The sequence below is a fragment of the Vanellus vanellus genome, assembly GCF_965231255.1.
Source record: "Vanellus vanellus genome assembly, chromosome: 17".
NCBI classification, from domain to species: domain Eukaryota; kingdom Metazoa; phylum Chordata; class Aves; order Charadriiformes; family Charadriidae; genus Vanellus; species Vanellus vanellus.
Genome location: NC_138922.1, coordinates 11494485 through 11507521, shown reverse-complemented (window position 1 = coordinate 11507521; position 13037 = coordinate 11494485). Strand labels below are relative to the sequence as shown.

General features: G+C 37.7%; 1 protein-coding gene across 1 annotated transcript in view; it reads right to left on the bottom strand.

Annotated features, from left to right (window-relative positions):
• The window catches only part of HELZ (helicase with zinc finger), a 72056-nt gene that overhangs the window by 19328 nt on the left and 39691 nt on the right, over positions 1–13037 (bottom strand). Inside the window, exons 16-20 of the mRNA XM_082492220.1 lie at positions 12052–12170; positions 10161–10306; positions 7541–7688; positions 4478–4661; positions 3308–3536 (exon numbers count right to left, since the gene is read on the bottom strand). Coding sequence (XP_082348346.1) covers positions 3308–3536; positions 4478–4661; positions 7541–7688; positions 10161–10306; positions 12052–12170 — 826 coding nt within the window. The remainder of the gene's footprint in view (positions 1–3307; positions 3537–4477; positions 4662–7540; positions 7689–10160; positions 10307–12051; positions 12171–13037) is intronic.

Sequence of the window (13037 nt, the reverse complement as noted above, 5' to 3'; positions counted from 1 at the left end):
TTTATTTATTTTTTTTACCCTCAAAGGAACGTTTTGGAGTGGTTACTCAAGCTTAAAAGATATTTAAATAAGATTTGAAGATGTCACTTTAAAAAAACACCTGATTGAGCTGGTTTTTTTTTAAAAAAAAAAAAAAAAAAATCAAGAGAAGTACAAGCTATTGAAAAAGAGGATTAAAAAGACAATGATCTTAAAGGTGTGATTGACTACAACTTATTCTAATTCACCCTTCTGTAATAAGGTCTGGCCTATAAGCAAGCACTATTATTTCAGTGTTGTCTCCCCAAAACCTGTAAAATGAGAGACTGCTGCACACTAATTTTAGCAGTAGCGTCACATTTTGCTGAGTGGAAATGTCTTTCTTGCAAGAATACTGTAATGTTACCGATGTATTTAAAAATTCAAAATAGCTTTCCCTAAAAGCCCATCTTCTGTTGTGATTTTATACAGGCAAGAAATGCTCTTTTAAAATTCAGGATGTAAGATGGCCTTTTTTCTGCATTTCGCTGTAAGGCAAATATATCTTGCAAGGTTTTAAGTGAGGATTAAAAACCAAAATGAAATACTTCACTGGGATGCTTTAATGATGGAACTCCCTCTGATTAATCAATTCAGTCACCAAACCTACTGCCAAGTACCACAAATCCACTGAGACCCATCTAGTTTTGCTTAAAATGCCCCAAGCAGTCTCTCTACACATGGAACACTTGTACTGGGGTGTAAGAACAGAGAATAAAATACTGCTGTCTCTGTCTTACAGTGCGCTCTGCAGTTTAAAGGGAGTGTCTGCCAAAACAGCCCTGTCTCGTCCGATTGTAACGCACAGAAATGTAATGATTACCCTGGGCATACTTCACAAAGCTCTCTACAACTATCATTACAGCGTCTTGACTCATTTTGACAGGTATTAGAATATTTATAAAATTCAAGTACCGTCGAAACTTTTTTGAGGTCTGTTTTTCCTAACGAAATGTCACTTCTTTCAGACTTCTGTACTCCTGTTGTACTAAAAAAGAACCATCTTTCTAGCAGCATGCCTGAACCCCTCCAGCACTATTTTCAAAGAGTGAATGTTCAATTATTCAGTGAAACAAGACAATGGTGTACTAAAGAGAAAGCTTGAGATACATCTTAATAAAGCTCCAGTGCTCCCTGGTTTTTAATTATCATTTTGGCTTATAATTTTGAACAGCTATACATATATAAACAGCTGCTGGTCTGAAAGGCAAACTCAATCCCGAACTGCCAAGACTGTAATTTATGCACCGGGCTGATAGCCTATACTTTTATTTTTAGTAAGTTTTTTGCATGCCCTATTTTGGATATTTTGAAGGAGCCATACTTGGAGAAACTGCAGAGCCCCCACATTTGAATACCGGGTCCCCTTTGGGTATCTGCTTTAAAACTTCATCACTCAGGTTCATGTGAAAATTCAAGAGGTTATCTTCCCCACTGGAATTTAGAGGCAGTAAGAGATGTGGTCATTCTCCAACAAAACCTGTATTTAGACAGATTTAGAGAACCAGTAACGGTCCTAGCTGCTAGCTAGACTAACTGGGAAGTAACTAACTCTGACTTAGGTAACACAGCACATCCTGAACCCCGTAGTAGGGAAGAGAAGCAAAATTTATCAACTAAGAGTAATTTCTGAGCAAGCGGTAAGAGAAATCTCAGTCAGCACAGCATGGCAACCTCTACAGCTAAGTCATGTATCTCTGCAGCGTAAGCTGATGAGCTCGAGACTGCACCAGCAGGCTGTAACAGACACTCATCATTTGGGGATCGAGGGCTCGGGAGGCACAGAGCTCCTTCTCATCAGTTAGCTACATACACCAGATCATGTTTAAAAAAAATAAGCAGGTAATGGGAAACACGAAATAAACCCACAACCGTTATTTCTCTTTTGAGAAGATGTTATTAGCAGTTCAGAGCAGATGACTGCATTAATGTATGGATACTCTTGAGCTGTCCCCAGCAGATAAGTGTTAAATTCAGGTTACATTTCATAAACACAGTAAACAAAGGTTGGGTTTCCTTTTGGGTTTTTCAATTCTGATCCCTGAAAGCCACATCCATTTTCAACACAGGAGAATAATACTGCTCAGGAAAGTAGAATACAGTGTAGATATAACAACTGACTGATACATATTTTTAGCTGTATTATAATAATGTAGTCAGTGCAGTGTTTCCTCTCTTCGAGAGATAAGCCTCAGGGTTTATCTCTGATCACCTCAACATTTCAGCTCTTCCATGGAAAAAGAAACCTTTGAAGAACAAGAACTTGGTATCCTTAACATCAGTGTTTACATCTTCCAGCATTTTTTACATTTCTTCGTTTAGGTCTATAAAAAGTAAATTCACTCAAATCTCAACAAGTTTTTTCCTAGTGTCATGAAGACACATAAAGCATAAATAATGGTTTTCAAGTCTTCTACCTTTATATAACCGCCATAATATTCAACTTCAAAATACATTACATCACAATCTTTAACTCCAAATTATATATTAATTTTATTCATATATAAAATTGTAACAGGTATATCCCAAAAAAAAAAAAAAAAACCACTAGAAAATAAAATGAAGCATCTTAAATTGTTACTGTCAAGTAAAAATTAGAGCAAATATAAATACATTAAAAGACAGTTTAACAATGACCAGGTGATCTCACACTTTTTCTCTGTATTTTGGTGACACTGTGACTCTGAATAAGATGGTAAAACCAGAACAAAACAACAAAAAACCCAACAAAAAAAGCCAGACTCGTCCATGCATAGAAGACTTTAAAATGCTCTGTCTCTCACATCTGTAGCGGTTTTCTTCACTATCATTGAATAAAAATATAAAAAATTCCCTTCTCCTCCCTGTCAGCAAGACTTACTATTGAGGGGACAGAGCAGCCCTTGCACAACCGCATGCTTCCCGCTCCGGAGGAGACTTAGTAGCCGGCACAGCAGGAATTGCCGGAGCAGAGCGGCACTGCCCGGGCGACGCGGGGCTGCCGCTGCCCGCTCTGCCCCAGGGCTGAGTTCAGCAGCACGCTGCGGAGCAGCCGAAATCACGCCTGCAGGCTCAAGCCTCTGCAAGAGCTGGGAATGCAACTAATGCTTTACCATCTTTATGGTATTTCTATGGATATAAATGTGAAGAATTTCAATTTAATTATACACTTATTTTAAGGGTTTAAATATATTGTGTCTTATTTGGGACCTAAAAGAACATCCATCATTTTACTCAATCCATCAGTCACAGATAAACACATTTTCTAGTACCCTTAGCTCTGATTAACTGAGGGACATATATAAAGTACCTGCATCTTCCAATGGAACATAAAGCAATAGGATCTCCCACCACAGCTACCAAGGATTGTGCTCTTGTAATGGCAGTGTTGAGAAGTTTGTAATTAGACAGAAAACCATAATCCAAGTCTTCTGTTGAATCCTCCAGTAACTGCTCTTTCCTTTTAATCGGTGTTTGCTTATGTTTGCATGTATGCCGTGTTCGTACTGTGCTGAGAAACAAAACTCTAAACTGTTTTCCTAAAATGAAACAAAAAACAAGTGTCTGAGATAATGGTAGCTATTTCCGCTAGTAACACAACCAGACCATTGCACTCGCCAGCCAGATTTCACACCTAGATATTCCGAAGAACTGATAGCTACCCTTCACATGAAGAGCTTTATGCAAGAATAATAAGATTTAAAAATTTTAAGAGACGCACTATAAATAGCATATGCTATTACAAGAATATTTCCTCTTTACAAAACTTATTTTTCATCTTGATATTAATCATGCCAGAACTTTCTGAAACGCTAATTATCTTTACAGTCTTGCCAATCAGCCAATAACAAACCTTGGATTTATTTATTCTACCTTAAAAAAGTTCCGGACATTCTTGTTCCATACTGAAAAATTTCTCAAATATACAAATATCTACCATGAAAAAACAGAACACACCACTCACTGTCATGCAGTTACTTTATTATTTGCCTTTGTTTATTACTGACTAAAAGTGCAACCTAGCAACAGGCTATGCCTACACGAAATTCCTGTTATCAATGTGATCCCAAGAACAAATATCTAAATTTGCGGACCCCGTTTTACAGTCAGTAAATCAGTAAAACATTTTGAGGCTAAATGCTCATTACCTTTTTATTTGGAACTCTGTTTTTCCCCTTGCAATAGAAATCCATCAGTTTTCATGTTTTTCATACAATCTATTTTTTGTACGCTTGAACTTAATTTTCAAAAAAGATAAATCTCACAACCATGAGTCTATTGCCTTGGTATTCGATCTTGGAATAACATCTGATCAGTGTACTTGCCACTTTCATGTTGATATATTGGTTTTTATGGGCTACATCACAGCTCTCCTTTTGTTCTGATCGTTTTAAAATTATTTTAGTAAGTCTAACTTAACTTCACCAGTCACATTTTTTACTTCCTTAGCATATCTTTGAGACATATAACTCTTACTTACCCTGAACATTTAGCACTCTCTCTACACTGACATCAGACAGTCTTTTTTTCCGAAGTTCAGCCCGAATTCTGAACACTTGATCAGCGTAAGGTGTTACGACACCTATACTGCCATCATCCAATTTGCCCCAGGCAACAGGCCATTTTCTTCTTAATTCTTCAACACGCTCTACTACTTCAAACACCTTAAAAGAAAGTCAGAATCCTTAAGTATGCTCCACTGAAGACCATTCTTTGATATGGAAAGAGAATTTGAATTTTAAAGCTCTAACACATTTACATGTCACAGTATTACACAGCCTTACTGAACAAGCAATAACACTACTGTATTCCATAGCGATACTCTAAACCATCATGCATTAAACCAGTGTGTTTACTATACAGTACCTTTTTTTAATCTTGAAATAAAAGTTTGCCCACAAAAATGTCGCCTTTAAAGTACGAGCTGGGAAATTATATCAATAACCTTAATTTTCATGCTTATGTTCTTACAAAAATGTCAAGTGGAGTCAGACCTTTCTTACCATACTTTAACTAACTTCCATAAGTAAATACACTGATAAATAATCGGGATTATTTTATTTTTATTCTAAATTTTATACATGCCATATTAGAGTTTGATAACTCTAGAAAGAGAATATTTGTACCAGAGCACAATCACTTCCCGTTCCAAAGGACACCATCAAGACTTTCAGATTATTCATCAACTGCTAATTCATCTCTATGCAATATGACCCGAGTGCGCTACCTGAAAAGACTAATGAGCAATAAAAACTGAAAATCTTCTCCTGTGAGGAAATGGGCTCAAAAGTAACCTCCTGCCAAAAAGGGCCAGGCATGTTGCATTGTGTTGCAACACGCTGAACAGAGATACTGCACTGCACAAAGCATTCCTGAATAACTTTATGGAAGGTTTGTGGGTTTGTTTGGGTTTTTTTTAACACTTACATTCAATGTGTCATTTTAAAAGCATCATTATGTCATTTAATAAATATTTATCCAGCTATTTAAATCACGATAACTGATGCAGTTTTCCTATAGCATCACAAATCCAAGCACAGCCTCTTAATGGAAGTTCAAGTATTCTTAACTTTCTCCTCTTCCCCATTCATCCAGTTATCTTTGGCTGTGGGAAGGGAGTGTTAAAAATAAATTTAATGCGCTTAGCTTTTACATTATCTCTTCTTCAAATTGGTAAGTGAGAATTCTAGTGTGTTTTATGGACATTTCAGGAACATGAAAAGTGATATAAATCACCATGGGTATGTACAATAGTATAAAGCATAGTAGTTCCTAACTGCTCCAAATCTGTTGTTTCATGCTGACTTCTTGGCATCTAAGCATTATATGACACACATTCTCATTTAAGCATATATTTTTTAAAAATGAATCTAAACTGGAAGAGTTTATTGAAAAACTCAGGAACTAATAAAAAAAAAAAAAAAAATCAGGAGGAAACTAGTAAAGCAAACAAAGATCTGTTAATCCTTAAAAAGTCACAAATAGTTTCATTTTTATAATTTCAGATTTCCAGAGGGCAGTGAAAATATTTGGCTGGTTTTGAGCAAGTCCCAAATATAACTTTTTGCAACATAAATTCTTGTATTTCAAAGCTAGTTTTACAGAAAAAGCTTATTAGAATAAACTTTGACAACCATAAAAACTGTAGCACAAATGTAATGATCTGTTGCAGGTATTTTGGCAAGCTTTTGTGAGCGTATAGCTTGTAGTTATAATTAACACCATATAGGGAAATTTTAGAATTAAGACCAAACAGGGAAAGTGTATTTTCCTGATTAATACTTAATACAGGTACCAATGAATCATAAGATGCCCCAATGCAAACATCCACCAAGGGTCAAACAGAAGAAATCTCCCTCATCATCTGAATTTCAGTTTTTCATGTTGGTGTTTAAGCAGCTGCTGTCCTTCATTTCTGCCTGTAGCTATTAATGACTCACAATTTTCAGACAGTTACTTGGCCACTGAAGATATTTTTAGGTTTTTTACAATTTTTTTATAGATGGCAAAGCAATCCAAGTAGATTAATGGAAGTAGTCAGGTACCTTCAGGTTTTTTTTCAGTAGTGTGTCCAGAAGTCATCGGAGCTTCTTATTTAAGTAGATATGTTAATACATCAAAGAATGCATAACAAGTGCAGCATAACAACAACAAAAAGGTTGAAAATTGTGCATCAGATGAACTGGACCATGATCAACAAGGGGAAACACAGACAGCTCTGCAGCGCTTCGTAACAAACGCTGCTGCTAAACAGCAACCCAACTTCGTTTACATTCCTCGTAAGCTTAAGAAAATTAGTGATATTTCTTTGGTTTTCTTTAAATGTCAAGGACACCTCTTCAGACATCTTTTTGGTGGGGAAAAAAAGGAGTTGGGTCAACTCCTCCCTAACTTGAGGTGACTGGAAAAAGGCATCTTCCACTATGCAAAGTATTACCAAGCCGGGGGAGGGTGGGAGGGCGTTTGGTTTTTGTTTGGTTTTGCGCGTTTTGTGTTTTTTTAACTCAAAGGAAGGCATGAGAATGAAAGTCATTTTTAAAGAATACAAACAAATCTATGTGAAAGAAACATATTGAGAGTAAGTTCTCACCGACAAAAATTTCATCTGCACGTGATCAGTTAGACCCTGATACTAAACATACTAAAGCAAATATGGAATGTTACTCCAGAGGACTCTTATCTGAGTGGGAACATTTCTACAACAAAGAAATCTTAAGTTTTACTTCAAATTGCAGTTACTCTCAGTTGCTAAGATACATCCATCAGAATGTCACAAAAACTATCAGGAAAGACATCCTGAAGAATGAGCCTGAGAGAACTATATGCAGCTTGCAATTGCAACAACACCAAAAAAAATTAGGTAAATTTGTGGAAACGTTTACTTCAATTGCAACGTTCACTACTTCGTGTTTAGCAAACTCCACATTCCCCCCTGTTAGTAGAGGACAATTTATGTCTTCCACCTACACTGAGTATAAACCAATAAATTGGGGGAGGGGGGGCTTCAAGAAAACAATCAAGAATAAAGCCAAAGAAGAGTTACCTCTGCATTATTGTAAAAAGCTGTACTATTTTTTTCTTGCACATCTTCTCCACGTGCTGTGAAGAAAGTCAAGGGGTAGAAATCTTTGTGGGCTGGCTGCTTTCCACTTGCCATCAATTTGCCTTCATAGAAAAGTTCAGATGTATAACTGTAACAAGGCAAAACAGAATAAAATGTGGAGTCTACATATGAACTCACTGATAAAATACGCAAATCTCACTGATAAAATATGCAATCACAAAATACTTTATAAGAAAAACAGAAACACTGATTACTATTCTGCGTCTTCAAGCGATTTCTCTGAACTGATTATTTCCATACTACAGATGGAGCAGAAGGCACTAAAAATACCCTTTTCCAACACTTTTTCTACAAAGGCAGTATTTTCTTCTAATCTAAAGCTCAACAGTTACTAATATTCTCAGAAATGCTTCACTCGGTTCTGGTGGCTTCAAACTGAGCAAAAGGAACACTTGCTGTCTGGACAACGAGCCTGCTTACGTCAGTTAAGAGTTGTTGAACTTGGAAGATAAATTTACTAAAGATTTCATGCATACGGAGCAGGCCAAATATTCAGCTTTCAAGGAAACTTTTCCTCTGTGACTTCTACTCCAGCCCAATCTATGTTGCCAGCCCTCAGAAACACACGCGGAACGCGCTTCCCCTGCTGGCAGCAGGCATTGCAGAAGCTGGCTGACCGAAAAAGAAATGAGGCAAGAACTACCTTCATGGTGAAAAGTAGGAGGGAAGAAGGCAAACTGAATGGAGCAAGACAAAAAGCCAGCAAGAAGAGACTGCAGACTACTATCGGTAGTACTGTATACTATTGCATGCACAGTAGAGTTGAAGTAATGTACAGGCTTTCATTAATTAGTGAAGTCTGGTACAATCTAACTTCTGAATGCTCAGCCTCCAACCTTAACGTTCTTCGGATACAGCTCTGTGGATGCACTAACATGACTATAGCCTGATGCGAAGACAACAACAACAACGGGACCATGCAGTCAGTGGGCCCACCGAGTGCTTCCAGGCTTCCAATTATTATAGCCCAAGATGTAAATAACTGGCCATGGAAAAGCTAAAGAAACTAGCCTGCTACCAAATCACCACCAAACAACTGCAGCCCACTGCCGACCAGAAGTGGCTCACACGGGACAACCCTGAAGAACACGCAGCTCTTCTGCAGGTTGAGTTGCAGCAGTCCACTGCTGCCAACGAGCAAAACTAACAATTTCTTCTGCAAATTAATTCTTAGTAATGAGTTCTCATTAAACAATAAAACAACCGTTCTACAAGGACTGTTTTTTTCAAGTACAGCTCCAAAGTCAGGCTGAACTAATGGCTCGTTCTTTCCTTAATTTCTTTTGGTGTCTTTACTTCAGCTCGGTAGGCATGATTAATGAGCCCACCGCGAACCACCTTCCTACGCTTACTTCTGTATTAAGTGCCACGGTCCCATCTGTCAGGGGAAATACCGCAGTATAAAAAGAAGCAGACTTGAGACAATCTCCTAAGTGGACCACCGTCAGAGCATTCAGCAGGTTTCACTACACACCGCAATACTTTCTAGTGGAATCGGGCAGACTGGACTTTCACTAGGCCCCAGTGGCATTTCTGCAATCCTTACCTCGGTGTAGCGGATCTTTCTAGGAACTCACTGTCTGAACTCCAACTGCTGAAGTGAGTTTTCATGATCTTTCTGAGGCAAATTTCATGGAAGTGTTCTCTAACCAAAAGCTGAAACGATCCCTTCCTTTTCACATTCTCTCTCTTTTCAAACTTACAATTTCAAGAAATGTGTAAGAAATTTAGCACCACTCAGTCGGTAATTACAAAGTCCACATAACGAAGACAGATCGAGCTGTGTAACAAAATATGTTACATTCCCACTTTCGATTCCCCAGAGCACTTAAATATTTCTGCTTTTGCTTTGAACACAGCGATAACCTAATTAGTATGACTGGATACCAACATAATATTCCTCAGTACATATTTGAGCCAGGATTTAAACTTTAGCATTTTTCCCCGTGATTGCACTTATTCTTTCTAGCACAGCTCATGGATGAGCTCATTACATTAGCTTATCATAGCGTAAAAATGCAAACCCACTGATTAATGTGTCTTGAAAGAAGTAATAGAAAAAGACAACAGGAAAGAAACATGCCCAGAAAAAAATAGGTCAAATTTTGTTCATAGTTGTATATATCCACACGTTCCTTACATTGCACATTGCTTACCATTCCAAGAGAATCCACCCCAGTAATTCTAAAAATCGAAACAGTTCAAAGAAACACAGACTCTATAGAATATACCGCACAAGGGTTAAAAAGGGAAAGTTAGCTCTTCTTTGGCTGAGGTGCAAGTCTTGCAGCGAAGGCATCCCCACCTGAAAAAGGGGTCTGTAATGCAACTGCTTAACTGAACCCCTGGCGTCTGTTCTAGCAGACCAAATTTCAACCTAGTGACAAAGAATTACCCTACCAACTAACTTTGAAACAACTATGATTTCATTACAGAAACACGTAATGCTTCTCTCTCCATTCAGCCGTGCTTGGCTCAGAGTTGTTTTGCTCACTCACACCAAAGAAAAGCATGATACAGTGAAAAAGTTCACACCTACTTGATGATAGCTTCATGGGAGCGATAGTTCTCACACAGCAAGATCCTGCATGGAAATTCTGCAGGGTAGTGCTCATAGAGCCGATCAAGCAATGAAACATGAAGGTTTCTTTCCCTGGCAAATTCACTGTAGACAAAAGGACTGAGCTGTAATAGACACACACACACAAAGAAAACGTAACTAAATACGTGGACTTGGAATTTCATGCTCCCAACATATGTATTTTGCATCAAAACAAAAATAAAACCTTACTTTTACTGTACATTCATAGTCGGAAGACATATACCATGGCTATTCCACGGAAATGCCCATCCCTACTGTAAAAGGGACAAAAGACCAGCATGCTCTTAAAGGAACAATAAAACATTCAGTAAGTAGATAAAGAGGAGAGAAGAACCCTTATACCTATGTTTTTTCTTTGCGGCTTGCACAGATGAGTAACTCAAAGCAGAGCACTGTTTGACCAGAAAAAAAAAAACAAACCACCAAACCCGTGTTTTGAATGGCATTACACAATTACTCTGACAAGCACTTTACTGTTAGGTTACTGCCACAAATAATACACATCAGAAAATATAGACATTTGTAACACAATTTTAAATAGAAAGTATTTTGAAAAACTAAAGCCCAAGCAGCCCAGTTACTATTACACTAGATTACTACTGGACTTGTTCAACAGTAAAAACATCATCTATTACTGCAGGAAAAATGGAAACAAAGATGATGAAGAAAGAGTTTTAAAGTAAAATTTTAAAATGTAGAAATCAAGCCAATCTCTTTTGTCATTCAGAATATACGTGATTCAGATTCTGAGTTTGAGCGTCACTTCAGATAAATACCAGTTTTAGAAATTTTAATCCTGGATACCTCATAGAGCACCTTCTGTAAGAACCTGAGCTATAGAACAGCTCTTTACATACATAACCTGAAACACAGAGGCCAAGCCAAGACTCCAGCCACCCAGCCGGGCTGATGCCATCTAGCCTGAAGTGGCAAGAACTCCAACCCCTTTAAAACGACTTTTGAGATCTGTATTTAAAAAAAGCGCTTCCCAGTCCTTGGGATTACTGTGATCCTGACTTGAAATGATCTAGTAGTATTAAATCACAGGTGGCAACACTACTTTAAGTTTATTACTATACCAAAGCAAACATCCCCTCTATTGCTATTGTGAAATGTCAAGAGAAAGGCAAATCTATAAAAACAAATCAATCTGGCCTAAATCAACAAAGCAAGCAAGGTCGACTTTTCCAAGCATGCTTTCTCATGCCTACAGGCCACCAAGTGACATGCGGAATCAGCATTTTTAAACTCTTCTACACTCTTTAAACCAAGCAATTCCTAGGCACATCGCAGTAACATAAAGGCACTGGTTAGTTTCAGTTTCCTAAAAAATGTTGTCTAAATCATAATACGCGTTCTCCATGTTCTTCAATTCTTTCAGAAATCAACAGGGAACACCAGTCTTAAAACGTAGGAGAAACTCCTGCCCTGACTGTAACAATACCAATACTCAGCCTTATGCAAATAAAATCACTAGAATTTTCCTTGGCTTCCCCATCTACTATATGGCCGGTAAAATGCATGCATCTCCCTCTTCAAAATTAAATTTTACTTGCATATAGTTCAGTGGTTGACCAGCCCAAGTCTGTTCTGTAACAGATTTCCTACGTAACCTTGGACAACTCACACGCTTTGTGCCTCAACTCCCTTACTGTAAAATGGAGACAACAGCACCTTCTCACTTGGCAGAAATACTGGCAGTCTACGATAGAGATTATGAGGTATTCACGTACCACCGAAGTGGTACCACCGAAGATAAATACCTTAAATATATAAATACAAATATTATATATACACACTTTACATTCAAAAATTCTACAGCTCTTACCTGCATATGGTCTCCAGCCAAGACAATTCTTGTGTTTTTATTAGCTAATGCTAGAGGCATAATAGTTTCACACTCCATAGCCTGCGCAGCTTCATCTAACAGAATGTGTGTAAAAAAACCTGTAAAACAGAGGTATCAGCAAATAAATGAAACCTGAAATATGATAAAATACACAATTATAACAACAGAAGAAATTGTACTAAAAGTCCTGTATTCTGATAGTGACCCAAATTAGAAAAAATTCAGTACGGCTTATACAAATTACTTTCTAGCAACTACTAGAAACCACACAAACCATTTTCAAACCCATCAAATGACCAACAGCGGTCAACTGATTGCCAGTGCCATTAGCAGTAGCCCACAGATCTGCCTCTGCTGCTATAGGAGAAGTTAAACAAGTGGTTTCTCCGAGCTCTTCTTATACCGAGAGGAAATGTCTCTTGGCAGACATCCCTCAGCAGGTTTCTCAAATCTGAAAATCTTTTCATCACCATGAGGCCTGAAGAGCTTTGGACAACGACAACGAAAAGGACTTCCTGGTGTACTTGAGTCCTATTCACTATTTTATATACTAAGTTTCCCATTAAAATTGCACACATACCTGAGCACTTTGCTGGTTATGGGCTTTAAGGAATGTCAGGGGGGGAAAAAGGAGCAGAAAGTGAAGGAAAATTTCAATTCAATCTTATGATAATATTGGACCAAAAGGTTTGTTGGGGGGCAGGGGGAAATCTATGCACCAGATAACAAGCGCTTGAAAAAAACTGGGCTTATAAGTAGGCTTATATTTTATGAAATGTAAATTCAGGATAGGTATAGAAGTTATTTTACACACTGATGTATATTAAGGTTTAAAACAAAGTATTAGAGGACTTAGTGTACCATCCGATTAAGATTATATACATAAAAACGTAGCAATTTTCTTTGGAAAACATGAATTTCATACAGCTGCACACACTTTACTGTGGTGTGACTGTACGCAGCCA